This window comes from Salarias fasciatus, chromosome 5, assembly GCF_902148845.1.
Source record: "Salarias fasciatus chromosome 5, fSalaFa1.1, whole genome shotgun sequence".
NCBI lineage: Eukaryota > Metazoa > Chordata > Actinopteri > Blenniiformes > Blenniidae > Salarias > Salarias fasciatus.
Genome location: NC_043749.1, coordinates 34343499 through 34360176, shown reverse-complemented (window position 1 = coordinate 34360176; position 16678 = coordinate 34343499). Strand labels below are relative to the sequence as shown.

Genomic DNA, 16678 nt, shown 5'->3' with positions numbered 1-16678 from the left:
CACACGCACACGCATACACACACCCCGGTCGGAGCGGGACCTGCCCTCAGCAGCTCTCATGCTCCGCGGCGGGCGGCAGCCGGCGGACTCTTCCCCGGGGAGCGGGACGCGCACACGGACTCAGTGAGGCACCGGGACCGAGCACCGGGACCGGGACCGGGACCGGCTGGAGGGCGCAGCGGCTTGGAGCGACCACCGCCATGAGCAGGAAGACGCGCCGCTGGATCCTGCACTTTCTCCTGTGCCTGGGGGTGGCGTACCTGAAGATCGGGTGAGTGGAGCGGCTCCCGGGGCCCGGGGTCCGGGGCCCGGGGCAGGGGCAGGGGCAGGGGCAGGGGTACGCGGCGGGCCGGTCCGGTGTCCCGCTCCTCTGACCCGGCCCGGATCTCCTCGCTGTGGGAACTTTAATCTGCGGATCAAGTTGAGCTGCAGCCACGAGGCTCCTGTTTCCTTCATTGAATTCATCACAGATAAATTAAACTCCGTTTGTCATGCCTGTCAGGTTCCACTTGTTTTAAAATCTCATTAAATCCTTTTAGTTTTTTCCATCATTTACCACCAGTTGGTTTGTGGCAATTTTCCCATCCTTCATCTTTCTCTGATCATTTTTGCATCTATTGGTGGTTATTTCGTTTTATTCCCTGTAGTGACTTTATGTCTATTTGTTTTTTCATCAGTGTGTGTGAATCTACTGGATGTCTGCCTTTTTTTTTTTTTTTTTGCTGTCTTACACACACATTCATAGTTTTTTGCATCCGTTCATGTGTGATTGTAGTTGTCTTTAAACATTTCATACCAGGATATACTTAATGAATTGTAATATTCTGGGTCTTTCCGTCTGTCTCCATTTTCCTGACTGTGTGTGTGTGTGTGTTTGGATGGATATTGTTGCTCTGTGTGTCTTCGTGATGGTTTTATATCTATTCCTGTGATCTAATCAGAATTTTCCAGCAGTGTTTAGTTGATTTGTGGTCATTTTCTCTGCCTTTGCGTGTGTTTGTGGATATTTGTTTGTGGTCTGAGTTGTTGTGGTTCTCTGCTGCTTTGTGTGTCTGTGAAGGTTTAGCTCCTCTGTTGTGTCTTTCAGCGCCAGGTTTTCGTGGTTGAACATCTGTTTGTCTTGTCCTGGTTTTTGTGGTTATTCTGTTTGTATTTATAGTTTGTTTTTGCAGGTTTGCAGATGATTTAGCGTCAGTTTGTTGTGGGTCTTCATGTGTTTGTGGTCACGGTGCAGAAGTGTGTGTTATTGTGTAGTAACACCTCATAGTGCTTCTTTGCAGGAGTTCAGTATTTCATGCAGCTTTGTGTCCAGCTGTAGCCATTTCAGTGACGTTGTCGTCATTTCACACATTTTAAAACGATCCAGTGTGAAACCGTCTGGCTTCTGCTTGTATTGGTCGTAACTGGAGTTTGTGTTGAATCTGCTTGATTGACAGTCATGTGAGTCTGACTCCCAGCTTTTATTATGATTTGAATCTGTTTTCGTGCTTTTCGTGTCTGCATTGCCATTCTGCACCCAGCTGTGGTCAAACTGTGCCTCGTTGTGTTTGAACTTGGTGTTTTCTGTGGCCAGTTTGCTGTTTTGGTGTCGGTCTGTTGTTTCCCATCAGCTTGTTGTCGTGTGAGGCCTTTACTGTGGAACCAGGTTCTCCATCCTGTATCTCTGGCCCTCTCCTTCCCGGGTCAAATCACCGGTGACCTGCTCCAGACCAGGTTCTGTTCTGATCCCAGATCAGCCAATATTAAAGTTCCGCCTCCTGACCAATCAGATCTCTTGGAAAATGCCCCGCCCATTCTGAGAAGACCCTGGTTGGTGGACAGTAAGAGGAGAATAAGAGAGGAAGAGTTTAGAATAAAATAAAGCTGTGAAGGAGGTTCTTCTGCCTGTTCTTCACTTGTTGTCAAGTCTGTTCAGTTCCATGAGGATTACATCTGAAAGAACGGGGAACTGAGTGGAAACTCTAAAGGAAGAACCCTGAGGAGGTTCTGCTGGAATGAAGAGAATCTGAGAAACTGTAAAGTCATTTCATATTTTATAATCTCTGCGTGTTACACATTGACACGGTCGCTTCTTCCTGCCAACATTTCTTCCTTTGAATTTTTAATATTTTGCACAGAATTCTCCAAAAGCAGATAATTATTCTCCAGGAACAAGAAGAACTGGAACCCTTCATGCAGGATATCAGCAAAAGGAAAGAGGAACATGAACGAGATGCTAATCATATGGAATTCATTCAATAATCAATTAATGGAATATTAATACTACTGAAGTAATTACTTAATGGAGTAGTAATTATAAGAAATTAATTGAATAATATTCATATGGAATTCCTTAATGAATGGAAAATTAATCAGATTGAATTAATTAACAAATGGAAGGATTATAATAACATTCAAGCAATTAATTCATGGAGTATTAATGAATCAATGAGTGGACTATTTATCATGTGGGATTAATTTCTGCCACAGAGACGTTCTTATGAACCTTGTTATTGTTTCACATCGGTTTGTTGTTGTCAGACTTTGTTTTGTGTATTTTCAGCATGTTGTAGTCGTCGTTGTGCTTCTCTTGTTTGTGAATATTTTCTTTTTGTTTTGGTCTTGACTGGTTTTGTGTCGGGCCGCACGGTGGCGCGGTGGTTAGCGCTCTTGCCTCACAGCAAGAAGGTCCTTGGTTCAAATACCGGCCGGGGCTCAGGGCCTTTCTGTGTGGAGTTTGCATGTTCTCCCCGTGTGTGCGTGGGTTCCCTCCGGGTACTCCGGCTTCCTCCCACGTTCCAAAAACATGCATGGTAGGTTAATTGATCACCCTAAATTGCCCCTAGGTATGAATGTGTGAGTGAATGGTTGTTTGTCCATATATGTCAGACTGGCGAACTGTCCAGGGTGTACCCCGCCTTTGCCCACAGGAGCTGGGATCGGCTCCAGCCACCCGCGACCCCAAAAGGGATAAAGCGGCGGAAAATGAATGAAGTGTTTTAAAACGAGTTGTGTTGTTTTAAAGAGTTTGACATCTTCATCGTTTGCTTGACCGTTTGTGTTTCCAGGTTTGTTTTCTTTGATTCTCCGTTCACCGTTACTTGTAGCTGTTTTGTAAACATGTGTTAAACCAGTGACTTCCTTGTGGTTTTGTGTTTGTGTTTATAGAAGTTTTTGGCCACTGTGCAGTGATATTTTATGACGTAATATTTTGTTTTCATTGGCGTTTCCTGGTGCAGTTTAGTTTTTATGTTTTGGTTCTTTTGTAGTTTTGTAGTCTGTTTTTTGTTTGTGGTTTCATGTGTTTTGAACCTGGTTCTTTGATGCGTTCCTGAATTTGTTTGTGTTCTTGTGTGTCGGATTGTTGTGTGTTTGGCTTCGTTTATCGTGCTGCTGTCATTGTTTCGCACCTCTTTGCAGATTCACGCTGCAGTTGTGTTCTTTGTGTCTTTGAGGTCGTTCTTCAGGTTTCTCTTCGCTGTTCTTCTTCTCGTCTGATGGTTCTCGGGGTCTAACGGTGCCGTGGCGTCCCTGCAGGGGTCTTTCGTCGGTGGCGGCGTTGGGCGCCAGCATCATCTGTAACAAGATCCCCGGGCTGGCCCCCCGCCAGCGGACCATCTGTCAGAGCCGGCCGGACGCCATCATCGTGATCGGGGAGGGCGTCCAGAGGGCCATCAACGAGTGCCAGTTCCAGTTCCGGCACGGCCGCTGGAACTGCTCGGCGCTGGGAGAGAGGACCGCCTTCGGACGCGAGCTCAAAGTCGGTACGTGAGCATCGAACCGGGGTCCCGGACACTGGACTGACCGCAGAGCTGTACTCTGTAATCTGTGTAGTGGAGGGCCGAGAAGTCCAGCGGAGACTCTACCGCAGGTTACCAGAGGGGGCCGCTGCCCTCACTAACTCTGACCTCTGACCTCTGACCTCTGACCTCTGACCCTAACCAGAGGGGGACCACTGGATGATATGAATGAATGAAAGTTATGGTTGGATGGATGATGGATGAATGGATGTGATCTATGTACCAGGTAACTTTATTAACTTTCAGTGGAGATTTTTGGTAAATATGGTTGTAGATTTTATTTAATGTTTAATTTATTCTCTATTGACACATTATGATTTTTCTGAAATTACAAAAACAGCAATATCTATTTTTTATTTCCTTTCAGTTTAAAACAGATGTTTAATATTTGCTTCTATGAAACATTTGCTTCTTTTATTTTGACACAGATATCAACTGTTAACACATTTTAGTTTGAAACAAATAGTATTTTATGCCTTTTATTTTGACTCTAATATTAATTGTTATTTTGAAAATGATAATAATAGCTGCCCTTTTACTGTATGGTACTAAACTAAACTAATATCTGCTCCTTTATTTTGGCACAACTATTTTATTTTTAATCAACTTCAATTTGACATATTTTACAGTGTTAATATTTGATCTAACCTCTTACTTTGAAGTTTCACTCTTTAATTAGTTTTTAAATGGTTTACTTTCATATTTCTGTCACAGAAAACAAGAAAAACAGACACATCTGTACTTTGCTCCGCTGCCTGCTGAGAAATAAGCTCAACATTTGTTGGAAATAACTTCACAATGTCCATAAACAGTCTGAGGAAGGCTCGACCTTTGACCTCTGACAGATGTGTGTGACTGGTGGGAAACGCTGGGCGGTGGCCGCAGGCGATGTCGACCTTGAGGAAACATCATGTTCTCGTCTGACCAATTCTCAAAGAAACTCGTAAAAAGTTCCAGAAATGAGATTTAAGAAAAGACGACTTTCCACAAAATTATTCACAAAGTACCTTCTAACTGTTATACTCTTTTACTTTGGTAGTAATTGATTCTACTTTCTGAAGTTTCATGAAGTTTTAGAGTCGCTGGTTCTCTGTAGACTGATTAGCATTAGCATTAGCATTAGCTTGTTTGTTCCATGAGCTGAGCTGCTTTGGAAACTCTTTAACTGGACTGTTTGTTATAATGTTGAATATTCCAGAAGTAATCTGGATGACATCACACGGTCAGTAGCATACATTAGCATTAGCATTAGCATTAGCATTAGCATCTGAGGTCAGAGTTTGAAGCTAATATGTTCTTTTTAGACAGGAAGTGATTGGACAGGGTGCCGAAACCACCAGAATAAGAGCTGTGATTCGTTTAAAGGGTCTCTGGTGTTTCAGTCTTTGACCTTAGAGGATTTAACCTCCAACATCAGTGATGTTTGGTGTGATGCTGCCAGTCGACAGCGGCAGGATTCACACATTCATGAGTGTTCATCTGTCCAGCATTCTGGTCCTGCCCCCCCCCCCCCCCCCCCTCCTCCTCCTCCTCCCCCTCCCCCTCCCCCCCCTCCTCCTCCTCCTCCTCCTCCTCCTCCTCCTCCTCCTCCTCCCCCTCCTCCTCCTCCTCCCCGTCGTCGTCCTCGTCGTCGTCCTCGTCGTCGTCCTCGTCGTCGTCCTCGTCGTCGTCCTCGTCGTCGTCGTCGTCGTCGTCGTCGTCGTCGTCGTCGTCGTCGTCGTCGTCGTCGTCGTCGTCGTCGTCCTCGTCCTCGTCCTCGTCCTCGTCCTCGTCCTCGTCCTCGTCGTCGTCGTCGTCGTCGTCGTCGTCGTCGTCGTCGTCCTCGTCGTCCTCGTCGTCCTCGTCCTCGTCCTCCTCCTCCTCCTCCTCCTCCTCCTCCTCCTCGTCGTCGTCGTCGTCCTCCTCCTCCTCGTCCTCGTCCTCGTCCTCGTCCTCGTCCTCCTCGTCCTCCTCCTCCTCCTCCTCCTCCTCCTCCTCCTCCTCCTCCTCCCCCCCCCTCCTCCTCCTCCTCCTCCTCCTCCTCTTCATCTGTCCAGCTTCAGCTCGGAGCGGTAGGATTTAGAGGTTTGACCTGGTCGAGGCCGAGGGTCTGCACCGTCGCTCCATTGTTCCGTCTCAGCCGACCAGAACGCTGATAACCGGCCGAGCGGTGGCTGGCTCGGGCGCTGGACAGGATTTTGGCATCAGTTCCACGAACGGCTTCTCCAGTGTGGAGCTGCTGCTTCTCTGCAGGCTGCAGAGGAGAGCGTCAGCTTCCTCCATCGTGTCCAACACCATCATCTCCAGGGCGAAACGGGAGCTTCTCTTTGGACTCTGCTTCCTTAAAATCCTGACTGAAAGTCTGAAACGGATCAAAGTCTGAACTCTTCATGGTGTTGAAACATGAGAAAACTCAGCAGCACAAATATTTTCATAAACATCATTCTGACCCAGACAGGCTTTGAGTGAGAATATCTTACTTACTCTGTATGAACATTATTATTAGCTATTTGTTTCGCCTGTTACTTTAAAACACAAGAGACCTGAGGAAACTGCAGCTGAAACTATATTAGCAGGACTCTCCAGCTCTTGTAGCAGGAGCCAAAGTACTCTGGTAACACAGTCTTCATACCTGTAGAAAAGCTGTGAACACTAAAGCTGTTACCATCTAGTTCAGCTAAAGCATCTCAGTCTCACCTTGAAATTTTCTTCACCTTGAATGTCGTAAGCAAAGCAGCAGTTTGCTGAACTTCATCTGACATGTCAAACAGCAGACTTCATTACCATATGTTCTCGGGTTTCAGTTCCTCCACCAACACTCCGTTTCCTCCTCCTGGTGTGGTTATCAGGAAGAGGCGGGACTTGTTCCAGTGATGCTTCCTGCTGAGTCCAGCTGGGATCAGGTCGGCAGTATAGAGAGCAAACGAGAGCGCAGACTAAAAGACATCACTGTCCCCACAGCTTCCTGTCTATCTTCTGGTTTGACTCCAACCCGGCCCCAGACCGAGCCAGAGGGCGACCCTCAGAGGGTCCTGGTCCGACCTCAGGACCTCTATCAGAGGTGACAGCAGTGTTGTAGGAAGCAGAGCTGCGCCCTGACCGGTCGGTGGAGGCAGAGCGCCGTACTGACGGTCAGTTCTGAGGAGTTCATGGGGAAGTTCTGGACCGCTTCCACATGCGCTCCAGCAGGAGTTATCTCCGGTCTAATTAAAACGCAGCAGTGGAAGCCGAAGCGCTCAGATCGATGGAGTGTGAATCCCTGGGTGCGGGGAGGCAGGGTCCGGTCGGCCCGGACGCTCTGTTATCTCCGCAGGTCGGTCATCTGTGGAGAGGCTGCGGTTTGTGTGTGAACAGTGAAAACGGTGAAAACTCAGTGAGAAGACGGCTCTTCTTCATTCAGAGCTCCTCCTCCGCTTTATCTGCCGCAGAAGGCCTGATTGATGATTTGTGTTTGGCTGGGCTGCTGGATTTCACGATACGCGTTGAGCCAGCTATGCCCGGCATGTGAGGAGGCCTGACACGGCCTGAAATAGTGAAGCCTGTTGTCTGCCGTCACTAAAAACACGTGTTTCTTTTTCCCTGCAGGCAGTAAGGAGGCCGCCTTCACGTACGCCATCATCGCCGCCGGCGTGGCCCACGCGGTGACGGCGGCGTGCACGCAGGGCAGTCTGAGCGGCTGCGGCTGCGACAAGGAGAAGCAGGGCTTCTACAACCAGGAGGAGGGCTGGAAGTGGGGGGGCTGCTCGGCCGACCTCCACTATGGCCTGGGCTTCTCCAAGGTGTTCGTGGACGCCCGCGAGATCAAGCAGAACGCCAGGACGCTCATGAACCTGCACAACAACGAAGTGGGGCGCCGGGTAGGTTCTGAACGCTGCTGCCGGGGACATTCAGGTCCTGCTGACCCTGGAGGGACGGTCTGGTTGTGAGATCAGCTCTGGGGTCAGTTGTGATCGCTGTGACTGTCTTCTGGCTGAGTTTCCCTTTCTGAAGCAGGGTGTGTGTTGACTCTGGTGTTTCGGTCACTGTCCCTTCAGTCGATGCTTCACATTGAGACCTGATGCTTCCAGGTAGAACTAACTAGTGCTGTCTGGTCTTTACTGGTCTTTAAATGTTGTTATCACTTTTCTTGCTTTCACATTTTGAATTGTAAGCATGAATGTAAAGATAATTTACTGCAGTGCACTCTGCCTCCTGGATGTGTGTTTGACTCCTGTTGATCGACTATAATGATGAATGTGCAAAAGATCTGAATGAATCTGAAATCTATCAAGTTGTTGGTACCTATAGAGTAGTGAATCCAGTACTGCCCCGACCCGGCCTGGTGACCCTGCTGGGTTCAGGCTGTGCTGTGTTGTGTTGTGTTGTGTTGTGTTGTGTTGTGTTGTGTTGTGTTGTGTTGTGTTGTGTTGTGTTGTGTTGTGTTGTGTTGTGTTGTGTTGTGTGGAGCACCGTGTCTGAGAGGCTTCTCAGTCCTTCACTCTCCTCTTTGCTGCTTGATACATTCGAGTTCATGCTCAAAACTAAAAACTCTAAAGTCCTAGTTCTCAGTTTCAGAGAAACCTTCATGGCGCTCGCTGCCGGTGTGAACATATGCAGAGCATGCAGTTCTGGCCCTTTTCTTTCTTCTCAGCCTCAAAATCCTGACCGAGTCTGACGACCTTGTCAGGCTCGGTGACTTTAGCGTCAGACATTCGTCAGCATCCATGTCTGGGCTTTGCAGTGAGCGCTTGGTTCAGAAGTAGCCTCAAGTATGAAAACACTACAAAGCCTGAGAAAGCGGAGTACCAGAGGACAGGCTGCTCTGCTTCTCTCCGTGGAGTTTGCATGTTCTTCATGTACCTCTGTTGGATTTTTCTTTTCTTCTCAATCAAAAACATGCTTGTTGGGTTATCGGGTAATTGTGGGTCTCTGCATCGATCCTGTGAAGAACTGTGAGCTGCACTCTGCTTTTAATCCAGACCTGGGTGAATCTGAATCTGCTCATCACCCAAATGAACCAAACCGGCTGAGATCTACTCGAATCACTTGATTCCACGTCATCAGACGGCCGTGGAAATGAGCTCTGATGCTTTATCTGCTTGGATTTCGATTTCCCTGTTTGACGATCTGTGACTGTATATCGTTGGATTTGTGTGTAGCGGTCCAGACAGCAGCAGTGTCAGTGCATGACAGAGATAAATCGGCGCTGCAGGAAGCTGAGTGCAGTCGGAGACGTTGAGAGACACTAAATCCAGACGTGATGGTGTTGTGACAGCGAACTCAGAGTACCGTGACCATCTCACAGGCATCAGCCAGACTGATGTTGTTTACCAGCAACCAAAAGACGGATCAATAGAAACTGCTGGAATAACCTCCGGATGACCCCTCCAGGAAGAAGGGAGCAGAAGCCACGTCTCGGATCGCCTCTTTGTTGGAACAAGACCATTAAATGAAATGGGACTGGAAGTCACTGCTGTTGTTCTGTCTGTGCATCCTCACCGGCTCAGTTTGGTTTGGTTTGGTCGCTGATTCTTCCGTGTTTGTCTTTTTGGATAAAATGGACTCAGAACATGTGTTTGATTCCTCAGTTGTCCCTCCCGACACAAAATGTGTTTGAGCTCGTTTGGTGTGGTTTTCTGTTTTCATCAGTTTGTGGTTTTTCTCGTCAGTCACATCTTCTCGCCGTCTCTCTGCTGTTTTTCATGCCGTGTCTGTAATTGATCGAAAACATTAGATGCATCGGAGTCACCAGTAAGGACTTGTTGGTGGCTTGTTTTGCAGATTAGCGTTGTCTGTTCGGCGGCAGACTTTTTAAACCGAAGCCAAACGATGAAATTCCAGTTCCGCCTCTTCGGCACCAGTTGTGTTTCTGTTCTCCAGTGGGATGGAACATTACCGGTAATCTTATTTTCGTTTGTCATTGCGCTCCCCTCCGCCTCTAACTCCCACTTGCTGCTCTTCCTGTTTACTCCTGAACGATCGGCGCCGTCAGTCCTCACGAGTGACGTTGAAATGGTTGAGCGAACCACCGCCGCAGCTGCGTTCACATTTACCATCCGATCACCGGACTGACCACAGCCTCCAGGTTACCTCCGCCTCCAGAGCGGCGTCCCGCTCCCAGCTCCGGCAGGCGGAGCTACATCAACCACGGAGAGGACGGGTTAAACGCTGAGAGGTAATTTCCCTGAAGATGAACATAAATCCAATTTGAAACCACAAAAGCCTGTAAATACTACCGGCGAGATCTGGGTATCAAAGCAAACAGCGAGAAGCAGGCTTGTACACGAAGCACTGTCAATATTTCTTCTGTTGGACTCAAGTTAAACAGACAGTTTGCAGTTTGAGCAGGACTGATGCTAGCTAGCGTTAGCCGCTCCTCCTGGCCTCGTGCATGTGTTGTGATTTGAGGTCAAAGTTCAGGTGACCGACAGATACTTTTTAACAATATTAACACACTCGTGTCACATCTGAGGCAGTGAGACTGACACACACTCACACACACACTGCTTCAAATCACGACTGAACGCCACCCGTCCTCAGGGAGATCATGCAAATCCCACAAAGAGAAGGTGAAAGAGCTATCCACTGAACAGGCCCCTCCAAAATCCTGACAAATACAAATTCTGAGAAAATGTCGTTTGACAGGATTTCAGAGGATTGTGTTCTGACATTATTGAACGTTTGTTCCAAAAGAAAGCTCTGAGTTTTCTTTCCAGACTGTAATTGCCTCCATTAACCAGCGCAGACGGCAGTTTGAGGGCTTCTTGCTAAACCCAGCCGTGGATTCCCATTAGAGAGCCTCGGTATCGCGTCATGTGCTCAGAGGCAGAGATCCCATTTAAAGCAGTGTTTCTTTCAAAACATGCTTCAGAAAACCTGCTGTGTGCCGCTGAGTCAAACAGTGAAGTGGAGTGAATCAGTCTGTACCGGAATCTTTGCATAAGTGATGCTTCTGCAGCCGTTCTCGCAAAACTTTCATGTTTAATTGGCGATGATGTCTGTTTTTTGTGTGTGTGTGTGTGTGTGTGTGTGTGTGTGTGTGATTGTGGGAGAAGACGGCGGGGGGCTTACGGGGTGTTCTGCTACACAAACAGTGGCAGCTCGGTGGAGTGAGTTAAAGGCTTGCCTGGTGTCGGGGGGGTGAAAGGGGGGCACGACCACGCTAAGCCGTATGGAACCGCAGCTTTCCACAATTACCACGCGAGACTCCAGAGAGTCTGAGGCCACATCAGAGCGGAGCGATTAAAAACCAGGGCGAGGCGACGGTTCCTGCCCCGCGAGGAGGCGGGAGGCTGAGAGCCGCCGTCGTTCAGCCCGAGGCCCGGCGAGGACGTTCAACACAGACCTGAGGACGGACGGCTCGCACTCCCCAGTGAGTCCCGTCTCCGCCTGAACACCTGAGGCAGGCCAGGGGAAACACGCCGTCCACCGTCCACAGCAGGACGGACGCAGGACGACGGGCTGTTTTAAAGGATGAAACCTGGAGATGGATCCACCGCCGCTGTGCTGATGTCTGAGGAGATCATACACTCCCAGCTTTCAAACACAACTGGAATAAAAATTTATTGCAATCAGTTGATCCTGAAGGGAAAACATGGAACGCGTGCCTGTTGACTTCCACTGAAGACATTTGATTTTTCTCTTTCTTTGCCAACATTGTCATGAATTCCTCGCAGTGGATTTTCTCTGTCAGTGTTCAGTCTCCCGGTTTTGAGGCGGTTATTCGTTTAAAGAGCTGCTTGACGACGGATTTCAGCTGTTTTGAAGAACATTTCATGATACGTGAATGGTGTTGAATCACAAACCGTTTTGCAGATGGCGTTGTTGTCTCCGTTCCTCTCTGATCGTCCCCTTCTCGCTCTTCGCCCTGCTGCACTGATTTGTTCCATCACGTGTGTCTCTGCTGGTCGGTGACTTCCTTGGTTTGGTCGTTTTTTCTTTTCTTTCTGTATTTCTGTGCTCCTGATTTCTACCTGGTGGCCACCAGGAAGAAATTTAAAAATGAATTTATTGGACAATTCTTGTGCAATAATCTTTTCTCTCAGAAAACCTGGTTGTTCCAATCCACGGAGCCGAGCCTGGAAACGGTTTATCACAGGGCGTCTTCACGATACGTTACAGTCAGGATGGAGAGTGATGTAAAGTGCAGCTTCATTGTTTGCACAGTTGGATGGTCTCAGTCAATAGCACAAATCAGTCTCACGAGTTGTGTGTGTGTGTGTGTGTGTGTGTGTGTGTGTGTGTGTGTTTTATTGATCTGTCCTGGTGTGTGTAGTGGTTCCCGTCCTTGTAGATTTCAGTGAAACACTGCTCGTATACAGAAACTGCTCATCTCTTGTTCTGCTGGTTGCGTGTGTGTCTCCAATAAATAAAAACACAAACGAAGTATTTTCCAGAAGAACCTTGATCTGACTTGAGGATCTTTGCCTTTCTGGGCTGGTGCAGCTGTAGTCCTGCTGCGTTTGGCCCGTTTTCCATTCTCCAGAAAGGACTGTTGTAGGCGGAGAGGCGCTCGCAGCCAGCAGACGTGCGAGGCTTTTCCAGGCCTGCAGGTAGACTGTGTAAGTTGTTCCATGAGTGTGTTTTGCAGCTCATCCCGTCTTGTAAAGAATGGCACAAACATAGCCAGTAGCCATAGGGTGACATACTGTAGGAGCTCAGAGAGCTCAGGAATGCTTCATTCATCTGGAATGTCAGAAAACTTTTGTCTCAACCTGTTGAACTATTCATGCAATATGTTTGACTGAGTATTTAGGGGAGCCGGTACCTTCCCCACCTGCTCATTACAGAGACACAGCCACAAACAAACGCCTGAAAATCATTTCTTTATCTTGAGGAGAACCAGAGGAAACAGACCTGGGTTGTGAATGTTCCACTGAAATTAAACTGTGGGGTTTTTGTTTGTTTGTTTTTTCAACAGGCAGTCCAATGTGTCTGACTGTTCTGAGGTCAATCAGGGCTTTGAAACTGCACATTGCTTTTACTTTGAAGGAACTTGCTATTGTTTGTTGTTGAGAATGAGCACTTGTAAAATATTTTGGGATCAGTGAGAAATCCAAGGAAAAGACCTGCAGAGAACCACTGAGTCACAGCTCAGCCTGAACCAGTCGGACTCGAGGGTTAGGGTGAAGTTTCAGACAAGAAACATGTTCCTTCAAAGCCTTTTCAGAGAGAAATGGTGGGATTTCATTCCAGAGAATCACTGAATGGATGCAGGAATTATTTACCAAGCACAAATTTCCTTCTGTTTTGTATGGACTTTATTTCCTCCACTATGTATAGGTAATGTATAGGTGACCAGACTGAACAATTGGTACATTCATAAAGGGAAACATGTCATGTGATTTATTCCGTATGACGGTGGATGTATGGTGGAGGCGGGTTTCTCCTGAGGTCTGAGGTGTTGTCTTGCGTCTCCGTCCTGCAGGTCCTGGAGAAGGGAATGCGTCTGGAGTGTAAGTGTCACGGCGTCTCCGGCTCCTGCACCACCAAGACGTGCTGGACCACGCTGCCCAAGTTCCGCCAGCTGGGCTTCATGCTGAAGGACAAGTACAACCAGGCCGTGCACGTGGAGCCGGTGCGCGCCAGCCGCAACAAGCGCCCCACCTTCCTGAAGATCAAGAAGCCGCACTCCTACCGCAAGCCCATGGACTCGGAGCTGGTCTACATCGAGCGCTCGCCCAACTACTGCGAGGCGGACGCCAGGACGGGCAGCGTGGGCACGCAGGGCCGGCTGTGCAACCGCACGGCGCTGCAGCCCAACAGCTGCGACCTGATGTGCTGCGGCCGCGGCTACAACACGCACCAGTACTCCCGGGTGTGGCAGTGCAACTGCAAGTTCCTGTGGTGCTGCTACGTCAAGTGCAACACCTGCAGCGAGAGGACAGAGGTGTACACCTGTAAATAGAGCTATTTATTGGACCCGCCCACGTGACGACGCCAGCGGACGTCGGCCGCCACACTGGACACAGAGCAGCTCACAGTCTGACTCACACTGATTAGTGTGTGTGTGTGTGTGTGTGTGTGTGTGTGTGTGTGTGTGTGTGTGTGTGTGTGTGTGTGTGTGTTTTATTTTGACTAATAATTTATTGGATGAGAAAACTACTGATAGAAAGAATTCACTGACTGCGCCACGTTTGAACTCGGCGGGTTTTTCTGTTGAAACACGCCGAGTTGCACTTCAGAGCAGAACTTATCGTCTTTTTGATTGTGAAACGACTGAAACACTGGAGCTGAAAACTTTCAGAACCCTGCAGCTTTCCTGCTCTCAATACGCTGACGTCCTGGGGCTACATGAGGAAACGATCAAATGAGAGGAGGAGGACTTAAAAAAAAGAGCAGACTTTCCAGAACACATTCATGTTTTGACTTTATTTTTGCTTTTAATCCAACTTAACTGTTTAAAGAAAAACCTCTCTTATTTTTTTCACATTTCTGAGAAATTCAACTACATTGTGTAAAGTACAGCTTCTTTCATACTTTGAATTTATTGATTAAATGTGGCTTTTTATAAATTAGTTTTTAATCTTTTGACTTTATTTTTTAAAAATTTGAGTTCTTATAACATTTCCGTTTTACTCAAAAAAAATCTCCTTTTTTTTTTAGTTTTGAGTTTTTTTAGTCAAAATTTCAACTTTCCTAAAATTAGCAGAACTGCTTGAACAGTTCGGAGTTGTTCTGACCTTCAGGTCCAGACTGGGTTCCGGTCCTCCTCCTCATGTTTAACCTCGCCTCCAGGCATTGTGATTGAAGCTGCAGAACAACATGAAACTACTGATGCTGCGCTGGGTGTGTTAGTATTGTTTGATTTTCATTTATTTCACATTTCCCTCTTAATTTGCTGCTCATCGTCTGGAATTGTGTGTGTTTTTTTTTTTTTCCTTTAACCAAGCAGCCATTTTGACTCTTTAAGCTAACTGCTAGCATAAGCTTCCAGACAGAAAAATCCCTCTTAATGTTGGTTGAAAGATTTCTTTTTTGTAAGAGATTATTTTTATATAAATATGTTTTTAATTTATTTTCTGTCCATATGAGCATTTTCCCTCGTCCGACTGACCGGCTCTTTTCCACAGCAGGTAAAACTGAAGTTTTGTTCCAGAAAATTCTGACCTGCAGACAACTGATTTGTCATTCATTTGGTGTTTATTATCACAGACGTCTAAGAAATTAATCTTATTGGTTCATTAGAGCAGATCACTGGTGTTAACGTTAGCATTCAGCTAGCTATTGATCCTATCGACCAGAACATGTGTTCTACTGGTCCATCGTCGGCCCGATGTAATAAAGGTTTGCACTTATCAACAGGTTGATGCTCTGAATATCGAATCTGACAGAGGAGCAAAATAACAGACTTTCAGATGAACTAGTTTTCCTTCATTAGTATGATCTAATGGAAGGGGCTTCAGCTAAAGTAGGTCTGAGATGCTTTTCATGGATTCATCTGTTGTCAACACATTTGAATTGGAGGCGTTACTCTGTTCAGCCTTTCAAAGATGCATTTCCTCAGCTGGCCCCCAATGACTTTTGTAAGTGGACTGTCTTGGAATACATGTTCTGTGTTCTGTACCCCTTCTTCGGACTCATAGTCCAGGTTTTTGAATCTTTTCTGTTGTTTTTCCATCAGCTTTCACTTCAGCTTATTGACATTTATTTTTTCCTCAAATTTGGATTGATTTGCTGTAATTGACCTTAGACAGCTAGCTCAACCAACATGCCTGGCTCATTTCCTAGTTGCCGGGACTCAGCACTTCATTCCAATAGTCAACTCAATTAACAATTCACACCAAGTTTTGGTCAAACTTGTTTCTGTGTTATTCACATGCAAAACGCCGTCAGCGTGCATGACATGCAGCTGAGCAGACTTTAATCAGAATCTTGGTAAATCAGGCCCTTTTTGTTGAAACAGAGCCATGTTAGAAATGACGGGTTCACTTTGGACTATCTCTGCCTGCTAGCGCCAAGTGGGCGGGGCTTCACTAAGAAGTGCCGAGCTGTGTCTTTGCTAAGCTTTCTAAGTCAGTTTGCTGCACTGATCCCAGAGAATTCAGCTGGATGACTTTAGGAACCTTAAATGAATAAAGGAAAACATTTTTGGAGTTTCCATCCTGAGCGAATGCTTCCAGCTTGTCTCAATTCATTAAATATTCACCGCAGTTTCACTGATGCTGTAAAGGCTACTGTTGACCTGTATGACCATGTAAAGCTGTGTTCCCTCTTTGTTTTGGCTAATAAATGTGTTGGATTTAATGTTACTCGGTAACTTTGTTCCTTGCTGTGTTTCTTTCACGGGGCAGGGTCGGCGTGAGGCGGGTGTGTGATTTAGGAGTACGTGCAGCGCGGGCATTGATCCCAGCAGCGGCGGGCTTGATGGATTACTCTGACATCTGCTTCATTCACCCCTCGACAGTGTTGCTACAACAACCAGGCGGCGCCCCTCAGAAATGCCCCTCGCCTCATCGAGAGGCCAGACGACCCTTTAACAAACCCGTAGCCATGCAAAACCCGATGAAGCCTGGATGCTGCTCGTCTTGAGCCAAAGGCACAGAGGAAACGGGGGGGTGGGAGGTGGTGGAGTGGTGATGGGGGATGATGTCAAGAAGGATTTTGATGTGAGCGAGAGAAAAGGGCCAAACTCCCCGAATAACGGAGGAGGTTTAGCCCCCTCCAGATAAAACCAACTTCAGTGGAATGACGAGCCGAACAGCGACACGACATGATGGAGAGCTCCAACTGAAATCCTCAACCCACACCACGTTAGCACTGTGGGCAAACCGGGCAAACGTGCATGCACACACACACTGACGCAACTACCGTTGGTTGGGAGTGTTTGGATCTGAGAGGGAACCCTGATTTATCAGCAACAGTCGTATTTAAGGTACAATCACTTCTGGAGTCACTCACTCATTCCTACAGTGCTCTTCAGTGATAAAGGAAACCAGTAA

At 47.3% G+C, this 16678-nt stretch overlaps 1 protein-coding gene across 1 annotated transcript; it reads left to right on the top strand.

Annotated features, from left to right (window-relative positions):
• On the top strand, nt 1-14223 carry wnt7aa (wingless-type MMTV integration site family, member 7Aa). Its single transcript, XM_030092041.1, has 4 exons — nt 1-271; nt 3517-3743; nt 7344-7615; nt 13165-14223. Exons 1-4 carry the CDS (start codon nt 201-203, stop codon nt 13642-13644), a joined length of 1050 nt encoding a protein of 349 aa, XP_029947901.1. The 5' UTR covers nt 1-200; the 3' UTR covers nt 13645-14223.
• Nucleotides 14224-16678: the final 2455 nt, after the last annotated feature.

Coding starts and splice junctions, on each gene's coding strand:
- wnt7aa (XM_030092041.1), top strand. CDS start 201: ATGAGCAGGAAGACGCGCCGCTGGATCCTGCACTTTCTCCTGTGCCTG. Junction 272..3,516: donor GTGGCGTACCTGAAGATCGG/GTGAGTGGAGCG, acceptor GCGTCCCTGCAG/GGGTCTTTCGTCGGTGGCGG. Junction 7,616..13,164: donor ACAACGAAGTGGGGCGCCGG/GTAGGTTCTGAA, acceptor TCCGTCCTGCAG/GTCCTGGAGAAGGGAATGCG.